Source organism: Urocitellus parryii, chromosome 9 (genome assembly GCF_045843805.1).
Source record: "Urocitellus parryii isolate mUroPar1 chromosome 9, mUroPar1.hap1, whole genome shotgun sequence".
In the NCBI taxonomy this organism is placed as follows: Eukaryota; Metazoa; Chordata; class Mammalia; order Rodentia; family Sciuridae; genus Urocitellus; species Urocitellus parryii.
This window is the reverse complement of record NC_135539.1, coordinates 614,398-638,048: the sequence shown is the minus strand read 5'-3', so window position 1 is coordinate 638,048 and position 23,651 is coordinate 614,398. Positions and strand designations below refer to the sequence as shown.

The 23,651-nt window shown below is 57.4% G+C and overlaps 2 protein-coding genes across 3 annotated transcripts in view; one reads left to right on the top strand and one right to left on the bottom strand.

The window, feature by feature from the left end:
• The first annotated feature begins 7,599 nt into the window (after positions 1–7,599).
• On the top strand, positions 7,600–16,785 carry Snn (stannin). The gene is made up of 2 exons (XM_026380846.2): positions 7,600–7,683; positions 13,918–16,785. The coding sequence occupies exon 2, from the start codon at positions 14,004–14,006 to the stop codon at positions 14,268–14,270; it is 267 nt and encodes an 88-aa protein (XP_026236631.1). The 5' UTR covers positions 7,600–7,683; positions 13,918–14,003; the 3' UTR covers positions 14,271–16,785.
• Txndc11 (thioredoxin domain containing 11) overlaps positions 16,784–23,651 on the bottom strand; it is a 64,494-nt gene continuing 57,626 nt past the window's right edge. For both annotated transcript variants that reach the window (XM_026380843.2, XM_077802248.1), the window contains 2 exons: positions 21,610–21,690; positions 16,784–17,518 (listed from right to left, as the gene is read on the bottom strand). In XM_026380843.2, coding sequence (XP_026236628.2) covers positions 16,900–17,518; positions 21,610–21,690 — 700 coding nt within the window. In that variant the 3' untranslated portion in view covers positions 16,784–16,899. The remainder of the gene's footprint in view (positions 17,519–21,609; positions 21,691–23,651) is intronic.

Genomic DNA, 23,651 nt, shown 5'->3' with positions numbered 1-23,651 from the left:
CACTCTGCTCAGAACTGGTTCCCCTTGTCCTGCACGCTCCGCCCAGCCACAGCCCCAGGCCAGTGCCCGGCTCCCAGGGTCACACCGGGGCTCGGGACGGAGACGCAGAGGTGGGTCCCAGGTGGAGCTGGCCTGGGTAGGGGCCGCGGCTCAGAGCCCAGAGCCAAGTTCCTCGGGGAGCTGCCCGGGTGGGGCCGGCTGGTCCAGGACAGAGCTGGCTCCTGGGCAGCTGCCCCCGCGGTGCCCCTCGCCCTGGGTCCCGTGATCTGCCCCACAGCAGAGCGCTGGCTGCCCATGGCCCCAACATTAAAGGCTCCGGGCGCCACTCTCAGGAGGGCACAGCTGGCCAGGACCCCGGGCTCTGGGGACTAAGGCTGACCTTCAGTCTGGGGCCCTCCTTCCTGCTCACCCACGCCAGATGCGGAGCTGGGCACACCTGTGACTCCGCTGTCCCTGCCTTGGTCCCAGCCTTGAGGCGGCTGACCCTGGGAGGTCTCCTCCAGGCCAGGCCCAGGGGCTCTAGCTTTTCCTGGAAGTGGACTGTGATTGCCATGGACACAGGGACATGGTTGGTCACACTGCAGCTTGCTGGACACACAGTAGGTATTTAATAAATTGTGTTGTCTAAATAGCCACCTTTAGCACAGTGGCTCACTAGAAGCCATTTTCGAGGTCATGCCTGGGTCATCCGCCTCCTCCGCGGGCTGCGAGTTCCTTGGGTGGACCACACCATCTTCCTATCCCCAGCAGGGCCTGGACAGGGTCACCGAAAGAGCACCTCCCCAGACCAGGCCCAGCCACAGACTGCTCTGCCTCTGTGTAGGCCCCTTGTGCATCTCTTCACAGAGTGGGGCAGTTGTTCCCATCTCACAGATAAGAAATGGAGGCTCAGAGAAGGTCATTGAGCGTCCCGAGGCTGCAGAGCTGGGCAGCTTACGGCTCCTGTCTGGGGTGGTGGGGAGCCCCCAGCCCTGTCCCTGTGCCCAGCCGTGGATGAGAGCCCTGAGGACTGGGCCTCGGGAGCAGCCCAGGACTCCCGTGGAGGCTGAGTCCCAGGGCTCTCTCTCCCCGGGACATCTCCGCGCTCCCAGCAGTTGCCTTCCAAGGGGAGGCTGATGGATTCCGTGGAAGGAGGCCCAGCCTCCCCTTCCCTCCCAGGCTCTTCTCAGTTCTGGAGTCAAAGGGAGGGTCCCAGGGGAAATTGGGGGTAAATCCTGCTGCTTCCCCCTCCCCCATCTCGACTTCCAGGCCGTCCCGGGCCCCTGGCTGTCCCCGTGCCAGGGGTCTGGATTCTGGTGGAGAGAAAGAGGGACAGAAGTGGCTTTCGCGTGTGGAGCCCGAGGACAGGACACGGCGGCCGGCGCTGAACCTCGAGTCCTTCTTGAGGTAACTGTGTCCAGGGGGACCCACCCTCCTCTCTGAGACTCGGTTTCCTCATCTGTAAAATCCAGGAAATCACGTCTATTTGGGGGGCTGGGGAGGGGGCTCAGTGGCAGAGCACTTGCTGGCCTGTGTGGGGCCCTGGGTCCCGTCCTCAGCATCGCAGAGAGAGGTCCACTGACAACGGGAAAGGTATTTAATAAACCATGTTTCACGGAGCTGCCGGAGGCCCAGTGGGTCGATGGCTCACACGGAGTGTGACTCGTCCCCTGGCGCACACTCGCGCTCACAGACGCTGGCGTCCTCACGCTGTGTGCCAGGCGACGGGGGCGGCATTCTGCAGCTCTATCTCCCGAGATCTCGTGGCAAGCCAGGGGTGACCCTCCACCATTCCTGTTGGAGAGGAAGGTGAGCTCTCCCGGCAGTCTAGGGAGGGCGGGATGAGAACGCAGAATCTGGTGGCGATTCCTAGCACTCCCAAGAGTCCTGGTTGAATATCTGTCCCTCTCACTCCAAAGTACACCCATCACCCTACAAAAGCACAACAGATCACCTAGCGGGTCCCTGCCTCAGACCACATAAAAAAATCAACTCAAAATCAAGGACTTAAGGACTTAAATGTTTTTTAAAAAATTGAGCAGAACATATGAAATATCTTTTAGACCTAAATGTTGGAAGAGTGGTCAATTATGGACCACAGCAGAACCTGGGAATTCTGTAGAAAACACAGGTGAAGCTGCTGGTGGACACATACCCCTGCTCACAGCTACCTGGGAAGCTCAGGCAGGAGGGCTGCAAATCCAGAGCCAGACGGGGCATCTTAGTGAGGAGCCTGTCTTTTTGTTTTTCTTTTAATTATAATTTGTTACACACGACAGCAGAATGCACACACAGAGCACAACTTTTCACACCTCTGGTTGTACAAAGTGTGCTCACACCCTTCCTGTCTTCATGCATGCACTTAGGGTAAAGACGTCCACCTCACTCCACCATCACTGATCACCCCTGCCCCTCCCCTCCCCTCCCACCCCTGCCCTCTCTAGAGTTCGTCTGTTCCCCCATGCTCCCCCTTCTCACCCCACTATGAATCAGCCTCCTGATATCAGAGAAAACATTCGGCCTTTGGTTTTTTGGGACTGGTCAACTTCTCTTAGCATGATATTCTCCAACTCCATCCATTTACCTGCAAACGCCATGATTTTATTCTCTTTTATTGCGGAGTGATATTCCATTGTGTGTATTTACCACGGTTTCTTTATCCATCATCCACTGAAGGGCATCTAGGCTGGCTCCACAGTTTAGCTGTTGTGGATTGAGCTGCTGTGAACGATGATGTGGCTGTGTCCCTGTAGTGTGCTGTTTTTAAGTCCTTTGGGTATGGACCGAGGAGAGGGACAGCTGGGTCGGATGGTGGTTCCATTCCCAGTTTTCCAAGGAGTCTCTCCTGCTGTCCACCTGGCTGCACTGTTTCGCAGTCCCTCCAGCATGTGTGAGTGGGCCTTTCCCCCACACCCTGCAGGAATGTAGCTCAGGAGTGAAGTGTCCCTGGGTCCCGTCCTCAGTGCTGGAGGAAAGGTAGGAGGGAGGACGGAAGGGAAGGCCGGGGAGAGAGCAGCGAGCGGCCCAGAGAGAAGAGGCTGAGCCAGGTGGCTTCAGGCCCAGGAGGGGCGCGGACTGCTGTGACCACAGAAGCTGGGAGAGGGACCGAGAACACATCTTCCTGGAGCCTGGAGGGAGCGGCGCCCTGTTCCCACCTGGGTCCAGAACTGACCCAAGACGTTTGGGTGGCTTTAGAACACGGGGCTGTGACGATCGGTGGCACCGCTCCTAGGAAACGAAGGCCCCTTTTAACAAAGTTGGTGGAAAGGAACGGAAATGAGACTCGTTTCAGGAGACAGTGTGACAGACCTGGAGAGAGGGAGAGCCAGGAGAGAGGACAGCTTCAGACGCCAGGGCCTGGGCGGGGACAGCGACCTCAAGGTCAATGTCACAGTCCTGGCTTCGGCTTTGATGGACGGGTCACCCGGTGCAGATCACAGGATTCAAATGACGCTGCACATTTTTCACAAGCAGGTCATGAAGAACCTCAGGGGACAGCACACCATGCTGTGGCTTAAGTCTGTCCATGACTCTGTGGATCTGAAATCCACACAAAAATGAACACTTCCCAGTGCCAGCTCAGTGCCGGCTTCTTCCAGCCCGCGGGCATCGGGGCCAGGAGGCACCCTGGTTCTCGGCCCTGGAGGCCCTCCCTGGTGCCGTCCAGTCCCTTTCCCCTTTCCCACACTCACCTGCCTGGGAGGTGCCGCCACTGTCCTTGCTGCCCTGGGGAGAACTCAGGGCTGAGCAGCACCTGCCAGACTCAAGGCGGTCGGTCTCCTCAGCAGCTAGCACAGCACAGTCCCTGGCACATAGTAGGTGCTCAGTAAAGATCGGCAGAATGAACAGATAACTGAGTGAGTGGGTGGATGAGTGGTCAGAGGCTGGGTGACGGACAGACCCACGGTTCTCGGTGCACATGTGTGGGGTCAGGGAGCCGTCAGGGAACCCCAGCCACTGACCCCACAGATGAAGACCAGGCTGACGGAGGCCCCACTCAACCCCGACAGCCTGCTGCACTTTTCTCGTGGACCTGGGGCCCAGCTGGGCCTCTCCGGGGCCGGGGCACGGGAGGACTGTGGGCGGCAGGCTGTGATTTCCCTCTTGGCTCCTTGCACTTCAGCCACTGATCTGCCACCGCACCTCCTCTTCCATGTCCCATGACACCTCTGTAGTCACTTCCTTCACATTTTAAGGTACTTTTCCCCCTAACTAGGCCGACTTTAAGAGGAATGGGCATCGGTCACTGATGGTGAATGGAAGGGAACTGAAACGCAGGCACACAGAAGACCATCCACCTCAGCTCATGAGCACTGACTTCCCAAGATTCTGGGTGTGAGGTCGACTTTCTCTTCTCGGTGTCAGGGGTTCAGCCATGTTCAAGCTGCACTAGCTGCAAGCGGGGCTTCCTCCCCTTGAAGGAGAATTGCTGTGTGTCTCAGAGCTAGGTGACACCTCCTCTGTGTCCCCCCTAGCCTGGCCCTGCAAACCTCACCAGTGGTTTTCATCTCGCCCTCAGGAAGCTCCCCTGTGGCCGAAGTCAAAGTTTTCATTTTCTCTCTAGGCCTGGAGCCCTGGGGGGGTGTCCTGGGAGCATACCCCCACCTGGGGGCAGGGCCTGGTGGCTGTGGGCTAGGCAGGGGGGCCCGCTGCAGGAGCTACCCAGGCAGCTGACTCCTCTCCACTCTCCAGTCCCAGCCAGCCCCTTCCTGGTCGCAGCCCCCTCCCCTTCTTCCCCACCTCCCCCAGTGGGCCCAGGGCCAGGTCAGCACAGGGCAGACCGGGTGGCCGGCCAGCCCCAGGGAGCCCGGAAATGTCACCTCTGGCCCTTGATCATCTTGCTGGCTAATGAACACCTGAGACCCCCAGCCCGTCCAATAGGGAGGACTCAGGGGATGCTGAGCCAGATGTCACCACAGAGGCCGCCAATATCTCCCTCCAGGATGTGGGCCTGGGGGCAGAGGCCCACACCCTGCCTCTTGGGTAGAGAAAGCTGGGGCTGGGGCAGCCAGTTGGGGTCTTGGTGAGAGCAGACGCCATGGGCTCCTCTGTGGGTTCGGCCTCAGGCCTGGTCCCCACTGTTGACCGTCAGCTCATGAGAAACCGAAGCTCAGGCGCTGCACTCAGAGCGCCGCCCCGGGGGTCCTGAGCTGTGCATGGGGCTCCCAGTGAGTTGGGAACTGGGAGTTTGGAACAGGGCCTGGCAGCTCTGTGTAGGTGTTTGTCGCTGTCTGTACTGTTCCTTCCTGCCTTGTTACCAGGTGGGAGCCTGGTGGGTGGGACAGGGCTGGATCCAGGTGGGCGGAGGCCAGGGCCTCCCACCTCTCAGTAGCCCCAGAGGTGGGTTGTGAAGACCAGGGGGTCAAGGCTTAGAGCAGTGCGTAACTTCACCTGCCAGACCCCGTTACTAATATAAACAGCCAGTGGCCGAGGCTGCTCAGTCCTCCATGTGCTCTCCGCCCTGTGAAGTGGACCTTGCTGTCATCCCTGTGTGTTCAGATGAAAAACGTGAGGCCCAGAGAGGTTAGGCTGCTCTTTCAAAGCCACTCAGCAGGACAGGCTGGACTGAAGCTGGGCAGTCTGGCGGTTTCTATGCCATGCTGCATGGCTTTCATCAGTGTCCTGCCTCGCCTGTGGCCAGCTCTGGCTCTGGAGATCTGAGCCTGCTCTCCGGGGCTCTGACTGCTCATGAGGCGAAATCAACTTGAGGCTAGGACCAGAGGCCACTGGAACTGGCTTTTGGGGAGAAACTGTTTCCTCTGCTCATGTTCCCTGGTGTGGCCCATAGCCGGTCCACTCCGGAGCAGGAGCTGCCTGGCTCTGGCCTTCCCTCTGTGGTTCTGGGCCCCATTCTTATGTAACTCCCAGCTCGCCTCCTGGGCCTGTGCTCCTCCTGGCTGGGGTGCAGCTGGGCTGGCTGGGAGAGCTGCCTTCCCGTCACATTCACTCAGCATTTATCTGTCACCCACTGTAGACTCGGCAGGCAGTGAATGGGACACACCAAATGGGTAGGACAGACCTAAAGTTAACTGTGCGTCCTTGATTAGGGGAGAATGACCAAGAGGACAACCCTTGAGTGGGGGCTCTCCTGACAAGGGGCATGTAAGAGAAAACCTGAAAAGGGAAGTGGAAGAATGTTCCAGTTGAAGGAAAGTCGGGAGACAAGAGGGTGGGGGCACTGTGCACTGCTGCCTGGTGGGAGGGAGGCAGGAGCTCAGACCATCTTCTTCCAGAGGGCTCCACTTGAGGCTGGGGAAGAAGTTTCTGGCAACAATCCCGTGAGCTCCCAGAACAGCTCCCGCCAGCTCCTCCACCCCCTGCTGTCTTCCCTAGTACCTGGGCCACCTTCACCCACCTTGTGGACTCCAGCTGGCCAGGGGCCAGTGTCCTCTACCCCAGCCACTTTCTTGGAGTGAACCAGTGGTGGTTACTGCACTAAGGGAGCCTCTCAGGACCCACCTAAAACCCAGGCTGCACCAGAACAGCTGGCAGTCCTTGAGCTCTTTAACACCTGGGGTTCCTTATTTGTAAATGGGATAATTCTTAAAGTTATTTTGATAAAATGTGTTGACCAATTAATTCAGCGCATGGCATTTAGTGGAGGGCCTGTCCACCGGGGTCTGAAGTTTTTAAAAAACCCGTGATTTGCCAGATGCACTGGCTCCCATCTGCTCATCCCATAGGCTTGAAAGGCTGGGGAGACTGTGAGTTCAAAGCCAGCCTCAGCAACTCAGCGAGGCCCTCAGCAACTTAGGGAGGCCCTGTCTCAAAAAATAAATAAGTAAATACATAAAAAGGGATGTGGCTCAGTGGTGAAGCGCCCCTGGGTCCACACACACACACAACAAACCCCAACCCCCAGGCCATGATCATGGGTGGTCAAAGGCTGCGATTCCCACCGTCTGCTGCCACCGGAGAGCGCTGCCGGCAGAGACCGCCTCTGTCTGTCCGGGGCTCTTTGCGCAGCGACTGGGGAATGAGGCCCAGGGTCGGGCTCCCTCCGTAGAGAAGGGAAGAGGAATGGGTGAACAGCCGCGGAACTGGACCCCCGCGGTCTTTCCGTGCAAAAGTGCCAGGCCCGCCTCCGCCGGCACAGCCCCGAGCGCTGCGCTCCAGCTTTCCGGCGGGTGCCGTCCTGCGCGCCGTGCGCCTCAGTTTCCCTGTTCTCAGGCGGGAACGGAGCGGCCTGCGGGGCTGGCCGGAGGACTGCCGAGGGAGGACTCCCGTCGCGGGCCCCACACCCCCCGGCGCCCAATCGGCGCGCGGAAACCCAGCCCGCCCCCTGCCCCGGTTCTGCCCGCCCCGCCCCGGCCGCCCGCCCCCTGCCCCGGTTCTGCCCGCGGCGCCCGGCCGCCCGCCCCCTGCCCCGGTTCTGCCCGCGGCGCCCGGCCGCCCGCCCCGGCCTCCGGCGCACGTGACTCCGCCCCGGGCCGCCCGCCCCGCCCCGGCCGCCCGCCCCGGCCTCCGGCGCACGTGACTCCGCCCCGGACCGCCCCGCCCCGCCGTCCAAGCGCGGCCCACCATTGGCCTCCCTGGAGGTCCCGCCCCCTCAGGGGCGGGGCCGGTGGCGTCCCGCCCGCCGCAGAGCGGGGCTCCTGCGTCCCGACGGTGCGCGGCGGCCGGACCGGGCTGGCGGGCGGGCGGGCGGAGCCGGACCAGCGGGACTGCCGCGGGGCGATCGGGCCGGCTGCAGGCCGCGCCATGGTGAGCGGGACCGGGCGGGCCGGGCGCTGTCGGGTGGGCCCCGGCCGGAGGGGCCGGGGCGGACCCGGGCGGGGTGGGGGCGCGCTCGAGGCCGCGGTGCCCGGGGCCGGGGTCTCTGCGTCGGGGGAGGGGCGACCCTGCGGGGGCGCGGCTTCGGGGAGGGTCTGTTCCTGGGGGCCGCGCCCGCGGGCGGGGGCTCTGGGTCCGCTGCGCCGTGCGAGATCCGGACAAAGGAGGCGGCGGGGGGCGGAGGCTGCTTGGCGCGGACCCGGTGTCCCCCTCCCCCGCCGGTGCGGGTCCCCCGCCGCGGCCCGCAGTTGTGCGCCCTGCGCCCGCTGCCGGGCTCTCCGGGACACTTCGGGATTTCTCAAAATCCCGGGAGAGATGGGGGTCCTGGCTGCCCCCAGCGTGGTCCAAAGGGCTTGGAGAGGTGGCCTCCAGCCGCATCTGGCGTCCGTTTCGTGGGTGGGGAAACTGAGGCCGAGCCGCAGCGTTTGGCGCCGGGTTCCGTCGGCCGTGGCTGCGCGGCGTGGGCAGGACTGGGTCTCGTGGTCCCCGTCCCCCCACCTCTAAGAAGCGGACTTGAGTGGCCTCTCCAGCTGTCGCTGCCTCTCCAGCTGTCGCCCCCGGCCTGAGCCCCTGCTTCCCTCAAGCCTGGCCTCGCCTCTCCTCTCCACAGAGTGAGGGGACGCGGGCGTCGCCTGCAGGGTTAAATGAGAGGGTGCGTGGAGCGCATCTGGCACCGCGCCTGCACTCCGCCCGCGCTCAGCACGAGGGAGCTGCCGGGGCGCTTGTCATCGAGTCCCCGTCCCGCCTTGAGTCTTCAGCTCGGGTCACCCAGCCTGCTCTCATGGGGACCACACTGGGATTCACCTGTCCTCCACCCCTCAGGCGTCAGGGAGAGGAGGTGCCGGAGAATATGGCATTTTAGAGTCATACTCTGGAATCCAGAGTTTCAGATCTAGGCTGCCTAGGTTTGAGCTGTGTGACCTTGGGCAATTGACATAACTTCTCTGAGCCACAGATTCTTCCTCTGCCAAGTGGGAAGAGCAATAATTCAATTTTAGGGTCGTTGTGAGGCAGAAATTTTGGAGACGATCTGCAAAGGGTGTCTGGCACATAATAGTCACTATCAACTTTTGTAGCAGCCACTACTTCCAAAGTTGTTTGGCCAAATGGGCTGTGAGAATGACCAGTGGACGGTGCATACTGTGGGAGCAGGAGCCTCAGATCTGGGCCACAGGAGACCCTGGCTGACCTTGGGGCAGTCCCGGAGCTCTGGCTCCCGCTTCCTCTTCTGCCGTGGGGAGCCGTGACTCTGGAGCCAGCTTCTCTTCTGGAGGAGGAGGTGGAGGGTGAGATACCGGGACCAGAGCCGGGCACAGCGGTAACGCTCACTTCCCGTCAGCTTCCCTGCTGTAGGATGTGTCCTTGTGTCCAGGGCGGCTGGGGCTGGCGCGGCAGACACTTTGCCCGCAGTCTGCTTCTCCTTCTCTGGTTGTCTCTGTCCGGCAGTCCTGCCTCCCTCCTCAGCACCAGGGCAGCAGGCCTTCTGGTTTGTGAACTGGGGTCAGTCAGTGCCCTTGGCAGGTGGCTGTGTGGCGGGTGAGAGACATGCTCTGCCCTGGGGTTGCAGTGGAGTCCCTGGGGGGGGCTGCACCCTGCGAGCAGGTGGGAGCTGTGGACATGGGGTGCTGAGCTCTGCCAGGCTCAGCAGCACCATGGTGTGCCTGGGGAAGGGAGAGGAGCAGCAGTGTGTCCCTGGGGAGGGCTGCTGGTGTCACGGGGCCTGGGCCAGACTGTGTGCCCTGCTGGTCCTCACTTTACACACTAGAAACCAAGGCCATCAGCAGCGACATGCTTGAGTGGGTGGGAGCAGCTAACGGAAGCCTGCTTTGGGCCCTGCGCCTGTCCAGTGGGCAAAGGCCATGCAGAGGCAGGGTCACCTAGGTCCTCTCCTCACACTGGCCAGACTCAGAGGAGAAGCGGGGCCTGCGAAGGAGACCCATGCCCTGTGCCCACTGGTGCCTGGGCAGGGACTGTCTTTCTGAGCCCTCCGGACCTTGGCACAGCAGCTTTAGCACTGCCGCAGCCTTACTGGCGAAGGCCGGCGCTGGCCAGTGCTCACCTGGAATTTGTTGATTCTCTTATTCCAGGGGACACATGACCTCTGTGGGGACACGGCATGTCCTGTGCTTCACCCTCCTTTGGGGATGATTGGGGGGCAGAGAACTCTGCAGACTGGAGAGCCTGGGCTTTGCCAGGCGTGGTCTGTGGGACTCCCGGGTCAAGGCACACAGTAGGCTGGGTGGGGTTCAGGTGCCAGGTTTGCCCTGACCCAGAGAGTGGGCCAGGGGGTGTCGCAGATCTCTGCTGCCAGCTGGCCCTGTCCTGCTCTGGCCCTCTACACGTGAACGACCTCCCTTTGCTCTTGGGGGTCACTGCTCATTTCCAGCTCTCACTCTTGACAGCCCACCCCAGCTCTACACCTCGGTCTCCTCATCTGCGAAGCGGGGGTGCTGATGGCGAGTGGAGTCATCCAGGGGCCTTGGGGGCCAGAGGCCTGTGTAGGAGGTGTGATGTGTCCACGTTTCCCACGTGTCATCCTGGGCATCTCCCCAGCCCAGGCCTTGACCCTCTCTGTGCCACCCTGGCCCTTGTGCTTTGCAGGATTGCAGGGGCCAGCTGGCTTGCAGGAAACAGCCATACTCGGGGGCCTGAGGAGGCCCAGGGGGGCTGGGGTCCAACCAGGCAAAGTGGGGCTCACAGCGCCCAGCTGCCCTGGCATGTTGGACTTCCTCTGGGCTGTGCTTCTCAGCCACTCGGCCACCACCTCCCCTCGCTGCCCCAGCGTGCAGCATGGGCTGAGTCCTCTGAGAATCCACGGGCACATCTTTCTTTCAAACCCCACACTCTGGCTGCAGCCTGTCCTTCCTCATAGGCTGCTGGAGTGGGCACAGGGATCTGTGCCCAGGGTCCCAGGGCTGGCCTGGGTTTAGGGAGCTCACTCAGCTGGGGTTCCCTGCCTTTGAAGGCAGGATGTCCTCTAACTTCTCGCTGCGTCCCTAGGCTTGGAACACTCAGCAGACCTTCACTGAGCACCTACTGTGTGCTGGTGATCAGGCAGAGGATGTGCATGGGCAGTGGCTTCCTCTTGCAGACCTGGTGTCCATGGGTGCAAGTCAGCAGCCAGGGAGACACCCTGACCCAAGAGCCTTCCAGGTGACAGAGAGCTCTGGAAATAAAGTGGAGCGGGGTGAGCATGGGAGAGGGGTTGCTGGGGCCAGGGTGGTGTGGGTGGCGGCCCTCAGAGGTACCTTCTGAGAAAGGCCCCAGTTACAGGAAGGAGCACCATGGGCTGGGGAGGGAACACTGCAGGCCCAGGGGACAGGCGGGGCAGAGCCAGCTGGAGGCGGGGAGTTTGGATTTTCTTCTGAGGCCTGGGAGGGTCTGAGTGGGGAATGATGTGATCAGATTTTTTAGATCAGTTCTCAGGAAATGCTCGTGACTGAAAGGAGGAACCGGTACATTCCGGGAGGGCGGGGGGCCACTGGTAGGCGTGACTGTGGCTCGGTCACGCTCCAGTCACGCTCCGTGCTTGGGGGTGGGTGGGACAAGAGGCCCCTACCTGGCTCTGCCCATCTCCAGGCCTGGGGCAGTCCCCTCTCTCCTCAGCGGGTCCCTTTGAGCTGGGGCTGCCTGTGCCTCAGTTTCTTTACTAGTCCTGAGACTGCTGGTTCTCCTGGACTGGTGGGTGCTTCTTGGGCTATCTCCCACCTCCTGCCCCTGAGCCACCCAGTCCCCAGACACACACTTCCCCTTCTAAACTGATACTGACTTGCCTTCCTGCCAGAAGGCTGTGTGGGAGGTGGATGTCCCGGCAGCTCTGCACCCCGAGGCCCCGGAGAGGGAGTGCAGGCAGGGCTGGCCGGTGCAGGCCCACTCCTGGGGCCTGAGGGGACAGGCTGGTGGAGAGGGCAGAGGCCGGGCTGCTGAGTGGGCAGGGCAGGGTCAGGAGGGCATCTTGCCAGAGCTGGCATTAACTAGGTCAGAGTTACTCTCCGCCTCCCTCAGGTGGCATTTGGGGCCAGGTCACTCTGTGTCACAGTTCTGGAGTTGCCCTGTGCCTTGGGATGTTCAGCAGCATCTCTGGCCTCTGCCCTGTGATAGTGCCTCCTCCCCCGGTTTATGACCACCCAAAATGGCCGCAGGAACCGTCAGACGTCCCCAGGGTGGGGCAGCCTACATTGAGGACCACTGGTGATGGTGCAGAGGATGTGCGCGGGCAGTGGCTTCTTCTTGCCCACCTGGAGCACAGGTCAAGGCAGGGGCGCCTGGCGGAGGCGGCCTGGAGGATGTGCGCGTGGCAGCAGCATGGCTGGGAGGTGGGAAGCAGCCCCGGGCATCGTGCTGGCCCTGTAGGCAGCTGTGGACTTGGTTGTGTCCTGTGTCTTGGGATTGGCAAGGGTCCTGGCTGTGGTGGGCTCAGTGAGAGGGACGGCAGCAACAACAGTAAGAAGGACACAGCTCCAGGACTGTCGCCTTCCTGCCTGGAGCCTCTCTGCAGGTGGTGGGCAGTGCTCCCTGGTTCCAGGGCCGGTCCTTGGACACTGGGGTATTAACTTAGCTGCCTTGACCTTCGGGTAGCCCCCCCACCCTAGCCTCCTAGGTTGGGTACAAGTCACTTCTAATTGAGGTCACTATGGCTGAGGGACACAGCAGGTCCATCCTGTTTGGAGGGAAAAACTTTTCCAGTGCTGTCTACCTGCGTGGATGCGACTCCTGAGAAAGAAAACCTACACCTGTGGACACCCAGTCTCAGCGGAGGGCGGACTGAGTGCTGGGCCTGCACAGGATGCTTTGCAGGCTGGTCCTCACCCCCACGGCCAGGGTGTGCTGCTGTAGTGGCTGTGTGACTGGTGGCGGGGGGAGAAGGGGCAAGGTCTTGGGCACCAGGGCAAGCTGGTTTCAGTGTCCAGGGGTGCAACAGTGGCAAAGTCCAGGCCTCGATGCCTGGCCCTGGGTGTCCCCTGTAGGAAGAGAGGAAGACTGGAGTGTGGGTTTTCTGGATCCCGTGTGGTGGGGAGCCACTTTCTGATGCCCCCAGCAGCCACATCTGCAGATGAGGGTTCTGGGGCTGGGCAAGGCGGTGGGAGCTGTCTGAGGTCACATGGGGAGGCAGTGGCTGCCAGTCCTCTGGGTCCTGGCCTCACCCCTCCCACACCTGGGAGCAGGCCTGGCCTGGGGTGCCCTCCCACCACTGTCTAGACAGGGTGCTGCTCCCACTCCCTGCTCCTGCCTTGGGTAATCACCACTCCCCCCGCCAGCAGTGCCGTTCCCCCCCAGCGAGGCCTCCCTGCACCCTAGCCGCCCACCACCTGGTCCTTGGTGTCCCTACGTGGCACCTGCATTTGTGGTGACAAGCATTTTGGAGTACTGACCAGGTGCAGAGCATGTGCAGACAGGGCTCCTGCCCACCCCTGCCCCTCCAGAGCTCCCCTGGGCCTCTGGGCCTCAGCTCACCCAGGTTCCAGAGGTCCAGGTCCCCCAGGCCAGCACAGGCCCCAGGGGCAGAAGTCACAGGAGTCCCCGAGGGACGTGGTTGCTGTGTGTGTCATCTGCTCCCCACCGGAGCAGATGTCATTTCCTTGTTTTCAAATCCTTCCTCCATCCCTCAGGAAGTCACTGGCTCCTCTTAGTCCCCAAGTGGTTAGTGACACCCAGTGGTGCAGCTCCCGGAGCCGACACGGCCAACGGAAGAGCCAGAGGAGTGTCCAGCCCTCCCTCGGCCCCTGCCACAGCTTTAGAGGTGTCCTCTGTCCCCCTTCCCCTCCACGACTGGGTCCTGGGGCTGAGCCAGGGGCCACATGCTTGATCTGGTTACAGAAGCAGGTGGGTGTGGGACACCAGATGGACAGACACCGAACGCCAGTCCTGTGTCCTCCTTGGGATGAGAGCCCGTGTTCAGGCTGAAGAACTCTCAAAAACAGAGTCCAGAGCTGGGCCCAGTGGCGCCCACCTGTGATCCCGGCAGCTCGGGAGGAGCCCGGGGGGGGGGGGGGAGCACCTGCAGTCCCAGCACTCAGGCCGAACAGGAGGATTGCTTAAGTCCTGGAGTTTGAGACCAGCCTTGGCAACAAACTTAGAGCCCATGCAGGTGCCAGCTGGAGCTCTCCAGTGGTGTGTGGTCCCCCTGTAGGCCCCGGTGTAGCCTCCACTCGCTCTGTCTTTCAGGACCCTCACGTCCAGCTGGAGTTCCAGCCTCACTGAGCCAGCCGCCCCAGGAGCTTCCTGCCGAGGAAGCCACACGAGCACTGACCATGTCTATCATGGACCACAGCCCCACCACAGGCGTGGTCACGGTCATTGTCATCCTCATCGCCATTGCTGCACTGGGGGCCTTGATCCTGGGCTGCTGGTGCTACCTGCGGCTACAGCGCATCAGCCAGTCGGAGGACGAGGAGAGCATTGTGGGCGATGGCGAGACCAAGGAGCCCTTCCTGCTGGTGCAGTACTCGGCCAAGGGACCGTGCGTGGAGAGGAAGGCCAAGCTGATGACCTCCAGCGGCCCCGAGGTGCACGGCTGATCTGGGCTTCGAGGCTTCCGGTCCTGTTTGCAGCCAGCCAAGCGGCACCAGGAGGGGCAGAACCACACAGATATGCTGCTATCTGAGAGGAAGGGTTGATGCTTGCTGGCATGGCCTCTTCGGGCTTGGCCATCGCATGCACTGACTCCAGGGTCCTGGCTGTCCTGGGCTTCCCCTTGGCCTCCTGGTGGGGCTGCCCATTGCAGGCAGTGGGCAGGCTTGACCTTGCTGGGGCCTTGCTGGGGCCACGCTGGGGCTGTGGCCCCCTAGTGCTTTTGTTACTTGAATGTTTAGCTGAGCCTGTTTTTGACAGAGCTACTACTGTAATGCGTGAACTAACAAACCTGTGAACTGTACATAGGCCCCAGAAGCACGTGCTTAAAGCCTTTTTTTTGCTGAATTTTAAAAATACCATATGAAGCACATGGGACCGGTTGATTATGGCCGTACTCACGATGAGCAGAGGCAAGACCGTGGAGGGTCTTGGACGTGTAAGGCCCAGGGTTGAACCTGGCAGGAGTCTCTGATGCCTACCTGCCTGTATGTAAAAGAAGTGAGATGTCAGTTTGAAGTCTCTGGCTGACCTGTCTGGGTGCTTTGGAGAGGTCTCTCTGGCTGGTAGTGGATGAAGAGCCACGCCCCTCCCTCTTTCCTCCAGGTAGATGCAGCGGTTAAGCTGTTAACCGCGCCCATTGATGGCAGTTTATTGCAAGGACGCTACGTACCTGCTTGGGAGCCAGTGAAGGACGAGTCAGGGCACGCGTCCCGAGGCTGCCAGGCGTCTTAGTAGCCGAGCAGTGTCTTGCCCCCCTGGTTGTGAGCATGCTGAGTGCCCCATCTTGACACAGGCTTTGCTGAGCTCACTGATCCTCAGAGGAACACCAGCGCTCTGGTGGCTCCTGTCAGCTGAGACCCAGTTGGCCCAGGAGCGAGTTTTTGGTTTTGTTTTTGTATTTAATATTTTCTGCACTGGAGGGGAGGAGGTGGAGATCTGGCTTTTCTCCCCCTCTTCCCTTTTCACAAGTTAGCCCCCTTTCCTCTCTGGTGAGCGCCCACCTGCTGGGTACTGGATTTCACTTTCCTGAGTGGCCCATCTCAAAAGTCCCTGATCTCTTCAAAGGCCCTGCATGCGGTGTGTGGCTTCACCAAGAAGCCACCAGATGCTCCCTGCCAGCCCGTGCTTAGCACAGGAAGAGGGGGTGAATTTCAAGTTCAGGAACTGGTTCTCATGGGCAGGAGTTGGTGGCTTTCAGTGGAGCTGGCCTGCGTCTCAAGCTGTCCCATGTGAGCTAGCTCAGGTTTTTAATCCAACCACTGTATGCACATTCTACACCATCACCAAAATGTGGCTCAAGTGTCATCCTGGGTCACCAGTCGGAGGCCAGCCCTGGCATGACTTTGGAGTGCTGGCCCCATGCACTTGAGCTGCTGGCAAGCAGCAAGCATCGTGGGAGGCACAGCTCTGGCCTCCTGGCCCTGCTGGAGGCAACTCCCCTGTTGAGCTGATCCACTCTCTAGAGCCCCGGGGAGCTGTAGGGAGCCTCCATTTTAGCAGCATCAGACATGAAGGGTGGGAAGGGGTGGCGGACTAGGCCATCTGTGCTGCAGGCAGTGGAGGAGCACCGGAGAGCAGGAGAGGAAGTGCCCTTGCCCCTGACGGATGGCGCAGTGGCCAAGAGGTGGTAGAAGGACAGCTGGGCCTAAGCAGAGGCAGTCAGGTGGGGCAGAGGCTGGGAGAGGCCACCCAGCCACCGCAGCCAAGACCAGAGGGGAGGACAGGAGGCCCAAAGATGCCGACAAAAGACAGGTGAGGTGCTGGACCCACTCCTCTCCCTGCCGACCTCCTGGCTGGCTCCCACTACTCACGAGGCTGGTGGCCCACAGCCTCAGCTGCATGAGTGGCGGGATCTGCACCTTCAGCCTCTGACCCCGATCCCTCAGCTGACTCCACTCTGACGCCTGCAGTTCTCACTGTGCCGCTGAGTTTGTTTGGAGATGACTAGCCCTGCCCTCTCATCAGCTTCACTTTGAGGTCCTCTTGCCCCTCCATTAGCCAGCCACGTCTGTAGAGCCTGAGTTGGCCAGGGGCAGGCCCAGTGGGGCGCTGGTGGGGTGTCTGGGAGGAGCATGACCATGCCCATGAAACTGGAGAGCAACATACAGTGGCTGTCCCTGTTCTATCAGTGGCTACTTTTTTAAAGCATAGATCCCAAGCCACACACTCCAATGGCTTAGTGAATTATGATCTCTCTCAATTCTTTATCAATAGCCCAACTTTTGTGTTCCAGTCTTCTAAGACAGTCAGAGTTGACCTTTCCCCCTCCATGTCATGGCAGAAGCAACAGTAGGGCAGCGGGAGGGAACACTGACACTGAGCCACTCAAATACAGACTGATTTTTCAGACAGATCTTCAAATGGACTGTGCTACTGTTTTTCTCTCAAAGCTACCAAGTTTGTGCAATAAGTGGAAGGGATGTCATCCCTGTTTAATAAAAGCTGAACGACATTCAAGTTGATTTTCTAGACCACTGAGAAAATCTTTATTTACAATAAATTTCAATAAAATTTGCATAAATATATTCCCAATATACAGTTTTCACCTCTGATTCCTTCATGACATTTTGCAAGTTAGTCTGTCCTGTTCTCACCCTTCCTCTCAGGTGCCAGCGAGGAGCTGCCATTGGAAGGTGAAGGGGCGCTTCCAGGTAACTGGGGGGCGCCTGTGGGCTCAGGGTGCTCAGGACGCACCTCTGTCCGGGGGGCTGGGTCCTCAGCCCGGTCCCGGCCCTCCAGTTTCTTCTCCATGGTGGCCACCAGGATCTTGAGCCACGCGTTTTCAGTGAGGAGGGTCTCTGAGGCGTCAGCCAGCTCTTCCAGCTCGCGGGCCTTCTGTGCATACAGGGCCTGCAGCTGCTCACTGTGCCGCTGGAGCAGGCTGTGCTGCTTCTCCAGGGTCTGCTGCTGTCGCAGCAGCCGGCGCTCGTCCCTGCGGGCGTTGGAGAGCTGGCCCTCCACCTGCACCTGTGCTCGGTGAAGGCTGCCTATCTCTGCTCTCAGTTTCTGGATCTCCCTCTCCAAGTGGGAGATGTGCCCCTGCTGTAGGACTGCCTCGCTCTGGAGACATTCTTGGGTAGACATTCTTGACTTCTGGGGGGCGGAGGCAGGGTCCGAGTGGTGCAAGATGAACCTCAGCAGATTTGGAAGGGTGATGGGGAGGTCTTCAGGGTATTTCACACTTAGGTCCTTTCTGGAAAGAGAGGGAAAGGAGCCGAGGATCAGACTCGTGGCAACAGGATGGTATAAAACCAGCTGCTGCGGAGGTCAGGCAGCTCTGCTTACCAAGAAAGACATCCCGAGGACTTGACTTACTGGAGGGAGGGAAGAGGGGCATGAGCAGGCACTTCTCACAGGTGAGGCTGGCTGCTCCGTGATAAGGCAGCTTATCTAAATGTGTGTCTGTTCCTGAGGCTGGAGCTCAGCTTCTGCACACGGCCTTCCAGAAGTGCTCCCAGGCTTAGGCCTAAAGCCAGTGACAGCAACTTAGCAGCGTGGGGAAATGCCACGTGCTCTGTGAGGCCTAGTGACCATGCAGCATGGGCTTCCTGGGCAGGACTGTCCCTATGTCACTTTGTGGTCATCAACAATGCTTGGTGAAATCAGAAAAGCTGAAACGTTTGTTTTCTCAGTAAGCATTTCTACCCATCCAAGGCAGAAGTCCTCCATCCCCAGGAGACACTGGGCTCCACCTGGAGAGGTCTTATTGGCAACCAGACCTACCAAGGGGCTCAGGTCAAGCGTGGCTGCCTGGTCCTGAGAGCGCAGAATAAGGAAGAGGGTGACAGTGGACAGGGTTCCCCACAACTTTGTTCCAAGTCTTGATTTAGAAAATTCCTTTTCGGAACTTCATTGTCTAACAGCCAGAGTCTCTCACAGATATATTCACTTGTGCAGGCAAAATCTGGCTGAAACAGACCAAAATTACAAGCCTTCTGAATTTATGCCTGAGGGGCGGCAACAGACAGTATCAGCTCCCTCAGATATTAAAGGAATGGAAGTCAAGAGCAGAGGCTCCAGACGTCAGCTGCCCAGAGTGGTTCTGCTCTGTGTCCTGTGTTCTTAGTCAGGTGACTTATCCTCCGTTAAAGGGGGATGAGAAGAGTATCCCCTACCTCACGAGATTCTTTTAAGGATTAAATGAGTGAATACACAAGGTTAGCTTTTTAAAAACTTGCACTGTTCCTTAAGCAACCACTAGTTAAAAACTTATACACCCTCTCCACACACACAACCAGTGGCTAAATACCTAAAAATGTCAAAAGGGGTTCTATCGATGTTCTTTCCCTAGCAAATAAAAAATCACAAGGACATCAAAATCAGATATGCCCCACTGCACACAGTATTAAAGGAGACTTTCAGGTGACAGCCAATACAAAGAACATGGACCCTCGCATGTAAATTGTTTTATAACATAATTTAATCGTCCCCGCTGTTAAAGCACGGTTCTCTGGACATGAATGCTTTGTCCACATGGGGTGTCAAGTGCAGCCCCTGCAGAGGGCAGCCAGCAATTCAGCAGCTGGGTCTGCCACTCTCCCAGGGCAGAGCAGAGGTGCACCACCCCTAGGGAAGGGCCACGAGGAACCTTGGCGGGCCTGTCTGGAGACATGTGTGCGCGTGCAATTGTAGAAGTCCTGAGGCAGTGCCACCAACTCCCTAATGGCCATGCTAAAATGCTTTTGTCCATTCTGAAAGTAGCTAAAACACAGAGCAGCAACAAACTGTTGTTCTTTTGGAAGCATGACGGTAAGAGGTTCTGTAAGAGGTTCTGCCATTGTCTGACTCCCCTGAGTCTTGAGGGAAGGGCTGGGAGCTCCTCAGAAGTGGCTCCTCCCCAGGGACCACCAGGCGGAAGAAGGCTGTTGGTGGAGTGTGTATACCTCCTGCCCCCTGGAGGGTTAGGCCAGAGCACCTGCATTTTGAAATGTCATCCAGAGAATCTGATGCAGGCAGGTGGCCAGGAGGAGAGGCTCTGAGCTGTCCCTATGCAGAAAAGTGATGGTTTCCGTTGGAACCCACCTGGCCTCCTGCCTCGGGTAGGGGGTGGCAGGACCAGGAGCAGGATGAAGCCAGCCAGGCTGCACACCTGGCTGAGGACAGGCTCCTCTGCAGTTTTCCCCATAATCTTTACAAAATGAGGCATGCTTGTTGCAGAAACTTGCGAGGGATGTAGAGATCCACCCCCAGCAATCACCCCCCACCTTGACATTCCCCTCCTATGCATCTGACCCACAGCACGGGGCCTTTTTCATAGTGCCCATACAATTCCATATTTCTTTCACTAAAAACAGCCTAAGCAGGTGAACGTGAAAACAGCCTTATCACATGGTTGGTCTTTTCATTTCCTCCTTTGCAAGCTGCCAGCTCCCATCATTTGCCTGCTGACCTCCTGGTCAAACCAGGCATTCCAGCCAACTGGGAGCTCACTTCACTTGTGCCTCCCATTTGTTTTTAGGAAATGAGAAAAATCCCAATCCAAAGCAATAAGGCTTTGATTTACTGAGAGCTCGCATCAGGACAGAACTGGACTCTCCTCTACTCACTGCTGAAGGGCACAGGAAGGGGCTTGGTGACCGACCTGCCCAGGTCTGGAGAATGAGCTCGGCTTCATGCTTCTCACAGCAGGCAGCTTCAGCAGAGAACCCATCCCAGATGCAGGCCTCCCAACAGCCACCGCCTTGCACTGTCCTCCACGTGTGTCTCTTTGTCCCTCTCAGTGCATACCCGTGCGTTCCCACTGCAGAGAACTTCCTCATGCAGAGGTACACGTTAGGTGCCATAGCTCTAATACCTTCTCCAACTGTGTTTGGAATGCAAGGTTACATGTCGTTAAACTACGTGCCCAACTTCTGTCCCACACAGATGAGATTGCTAGTGTTGGAGTCCATGATTCCTTGATTGTGTGGCAATTGAAACACTTCTTAGAAAGAAAAAGGCTCATCATGACACAGCCAGCGACAGAGCAGGGTGAGTCACATTCTGATTTTAGTGCATGATTTGACAAGACCCTACTACAGGGAGTGTTCCAACAAACATTCTTTAAGTTAAATGGCAAAAACCAAGCAATGAGTCAAAGCCCATCCAGGAAGCCCTCTCCTGGAGCTGCAGGTGAGAAGAGCAGGGGCTCAGGGAGTCCTGAAAGGGAGGCAAACGCTGCTCGTGCGGGTCAGGGCCTTCCCTAGAGGACCTGAGCACACATTGCCAGTAGAGAAGAGGAGTGAACCCCCAGGAGGACCCACCCTAAAGCCAAGGGAATCTGTACCTAAAAGGGAGCCCACATCCAGTTTATTAGGCTTGAGAAGGCCAAGAGTTCATTTTCTACTGAAACGTCTGCACCCACAGTCACTGATTGCCAAATCCCCTCTCCTTTTGCTGCTAGGGTCTTCGGCACAGATGGAGTAATAAGTGACTCTGGAATACGTGCAGGTGAAACTGACAGGGTCAAGGGTCAACACTATGGCAGACATTCACAGTGTTCTGCACGTATGCAGAGAGAGGCCCCTTTTCAGTGCTCCCCGAACCCAGGGAAGGACAATGCTGTCAGTGAGAAGTCCCCACTCATCTTGTTCAAGACGGGTGGGGGCGTTGGGAGGGCCGAATGGGAATGGGCATGGAGAAGGCTTGGGCGGCAAGGCGCCAAGACTGGCTGCTCATTCACCCCACAAACATCGGGTCTTTCCTGCCCATCCTGGCTCACGGGCCATGAAAGCTAACCAATTCTGACGGCCACATGCATGCTCCTGTAAGAAACAGACTCAGGAAGAGCAAACTTCTTCAAAGAAAATTAACACCACACATAACATTCTGACACTGGAGCTCTTCTACCATGCTTCCAATGGCATATTTTTTGAACAGTTTAGTCACAGAAAATGTTTTATAAGGTTTTTGTTTTTGTGCTAGGGATTGAACTCAGGGCCTTGTGCAGCACTCTACCACTGAGCGACATCCACAGTCCTTACATTTTGAGACAGGGTCTTGGTATGTTGCTGAGGCTGTCCTCCTGTCCTCCTCCCAGGTAGCAGGGATGACAGGCATGTGCCAACAGCACCTGGTTTTTTTATAACTCAAATTCATTTCATCTTCAGACCTCAACATGAGAATCTTATCTGCCCTACATTGAAAAAAATTCAGGGGCTGGGGTTGTGGCTCAGTGGTAGAGCGCTTGCCTAACATGTGTGAGGCACTGGGTTTGATGCTCAGCACCACAAATAAAATAAAGGTCCATTGACAAATAAAAAGAAAAAAAAGATTTTTTAAAAATTTTTTAAAATTCAGTCTTACCTGTTGCAAGGAAAAAACAAGACAGTAGGAAGACGGTCAACCATAAATTCCCAAGGAAGATCATTCTGAGACACATCAATTCTGGGAGACAAAGAGAAAACAGAGGTAAGAGAGAGGCCCAGGGAGCTCCCAGCTCAAAGAACCTTCTCTAATACCTAAGGAATCCGGTGCTTTTTGTCCCATGCTGGCCCAGCCCCGCTCACTGAGTGTCGGGCACCTTGCTTTCAGGACGTGCAGCTGTCCACCCTGGGAAAGCCTTCCACTGAGGGCTAACATAATGTCTTCAAAGTAATCATGACCTGCCAAAGAATGTCTCATTGACACCTAAGGAACAGTTCATTCATCTGACAGGATCTGGCCAAATATCTTAATGCGTGAATTAGTTCTAGAAAAAGAAAATACACTGAATGAAATATATCAAGCATTTTGAAGATGGAAGATTATTCTCTTTTTCATAAATTCTGAGTCTGAATGGAAGTTGAAAACAAGTTCCTTAGCAGCTTTTAGATTAACTTTTGAATACAGAGAATGACATCAGTCTTCAACCCAGTGCTCAGGCACTGAGGAACTCGGAGCAGGGCTTTGGATGGTGAGTCCTCAGGCCTGAGCTGGGCCTGGGGCAGGGCTCCTGTGCCAGCTGCCTGGACACAGAGAGCCGACAGACCCTCCAAGGAAGGAGTGCGGTCCTGCTAGTGGAAGGGCCGCGTGGCCAATGCTCACCAGAGCGCATGCGAAAGCTGCCATGGTGGAACCTTCAACTCGATGGGACACTTTCAGAAAGTACAACTGCTGTGGGGTTGGAAGGGATAAATCAGTGCCACGTGTTTATTCAAAAGGGTGAAATTCACTTTTCAAAAACTGGCATGGGCTGGGGTGCTGGCTCAGTGGCAGAGCACTTGCTGAGCATGAGTGAGGCCCTGGGTTCGATCCTGGCACCATATAGAAATAAACAAAGTAAAGGTACTGTGTCCATCCGCAACTAATAAAAAGGCCTAACTGGAAGAAAAACCGTTTACCACGACTTTATCCTGCCTCTGCCTGCGGCATCCTACCTACAGCACCAGAGTTCCATCTTTCAAGCAAGTGGCGTTGAACACTACGTCCTATAACCACGTGTTTTTCCTTGTGATTTTTACTTCAACAAGAGAGCAGACTGTGAAATAAAAAAGAAAAACACGTAAAGACCCGCTCAGAGCTCTCCTGGGCTGCCTGGGGCCTTCTTTCTGGGATTCCCGTCCACACCTGGCCTGAGAGCTGACATGGTTCTGGGAGCAGTTAGTATCTCACGCTCTGTTCTTTCCAATTGATTGTATGAGGTGCACTGCTCCTGTGAACACTTCCAGAACTGTGTTTCCTCTCCTACTGGATATGAACACTGTGTCCCTGGGCTGGGACCCCCATTTCCCTAACCTCCCAGAGCGGAATCAACTGGGTCAGAAATACATAGCTGTCTTTGTGATTCCTTGCAAATGTTGCCAACATTTCTAAAAAGGGTTGTGCCAATTTACTCATTCCATTAGCTAATGTGACTGTGCCAATTTCACTCCATTTTATCAACACAAGATTGTCACTTAGAAGCACTTATTAATTTAATGGATGTAAATGATGCATTGTTAGTATTTTAATTTACATTTATCAGGTTGTAATTTCCCAAGTTGTGTATATACTCTGTCCTCTTATATGAAAAACTTGCCCATGTCCTTCCTTCACACTGGAGTTCCCCTCACTGGTCCTTAAACCAAGTTAATGGCGAGGGGGCTGGAGCCTCTGAATCCTGATCCATCACTTATAGGCTGTGTGACTCTGAGAAGGTTACCTAATCTTTCTGTGCCTTTTTAGTTTCCTCCTCAATAAAATAAAGTGATGATCATAGTGGCTTCAATGACTGTTCTGATGATTAAGTCCTGTGTACAGAAAAATCTCTTAGCACATCACTCCCCAAATTTGGCTCTAGTTATTACTGACAGTGCACTGGATATAACAGGCAAAATACAGATACTGTAAACTACTTATGGTCCCATTTTTTACATCTGATTTCCTTT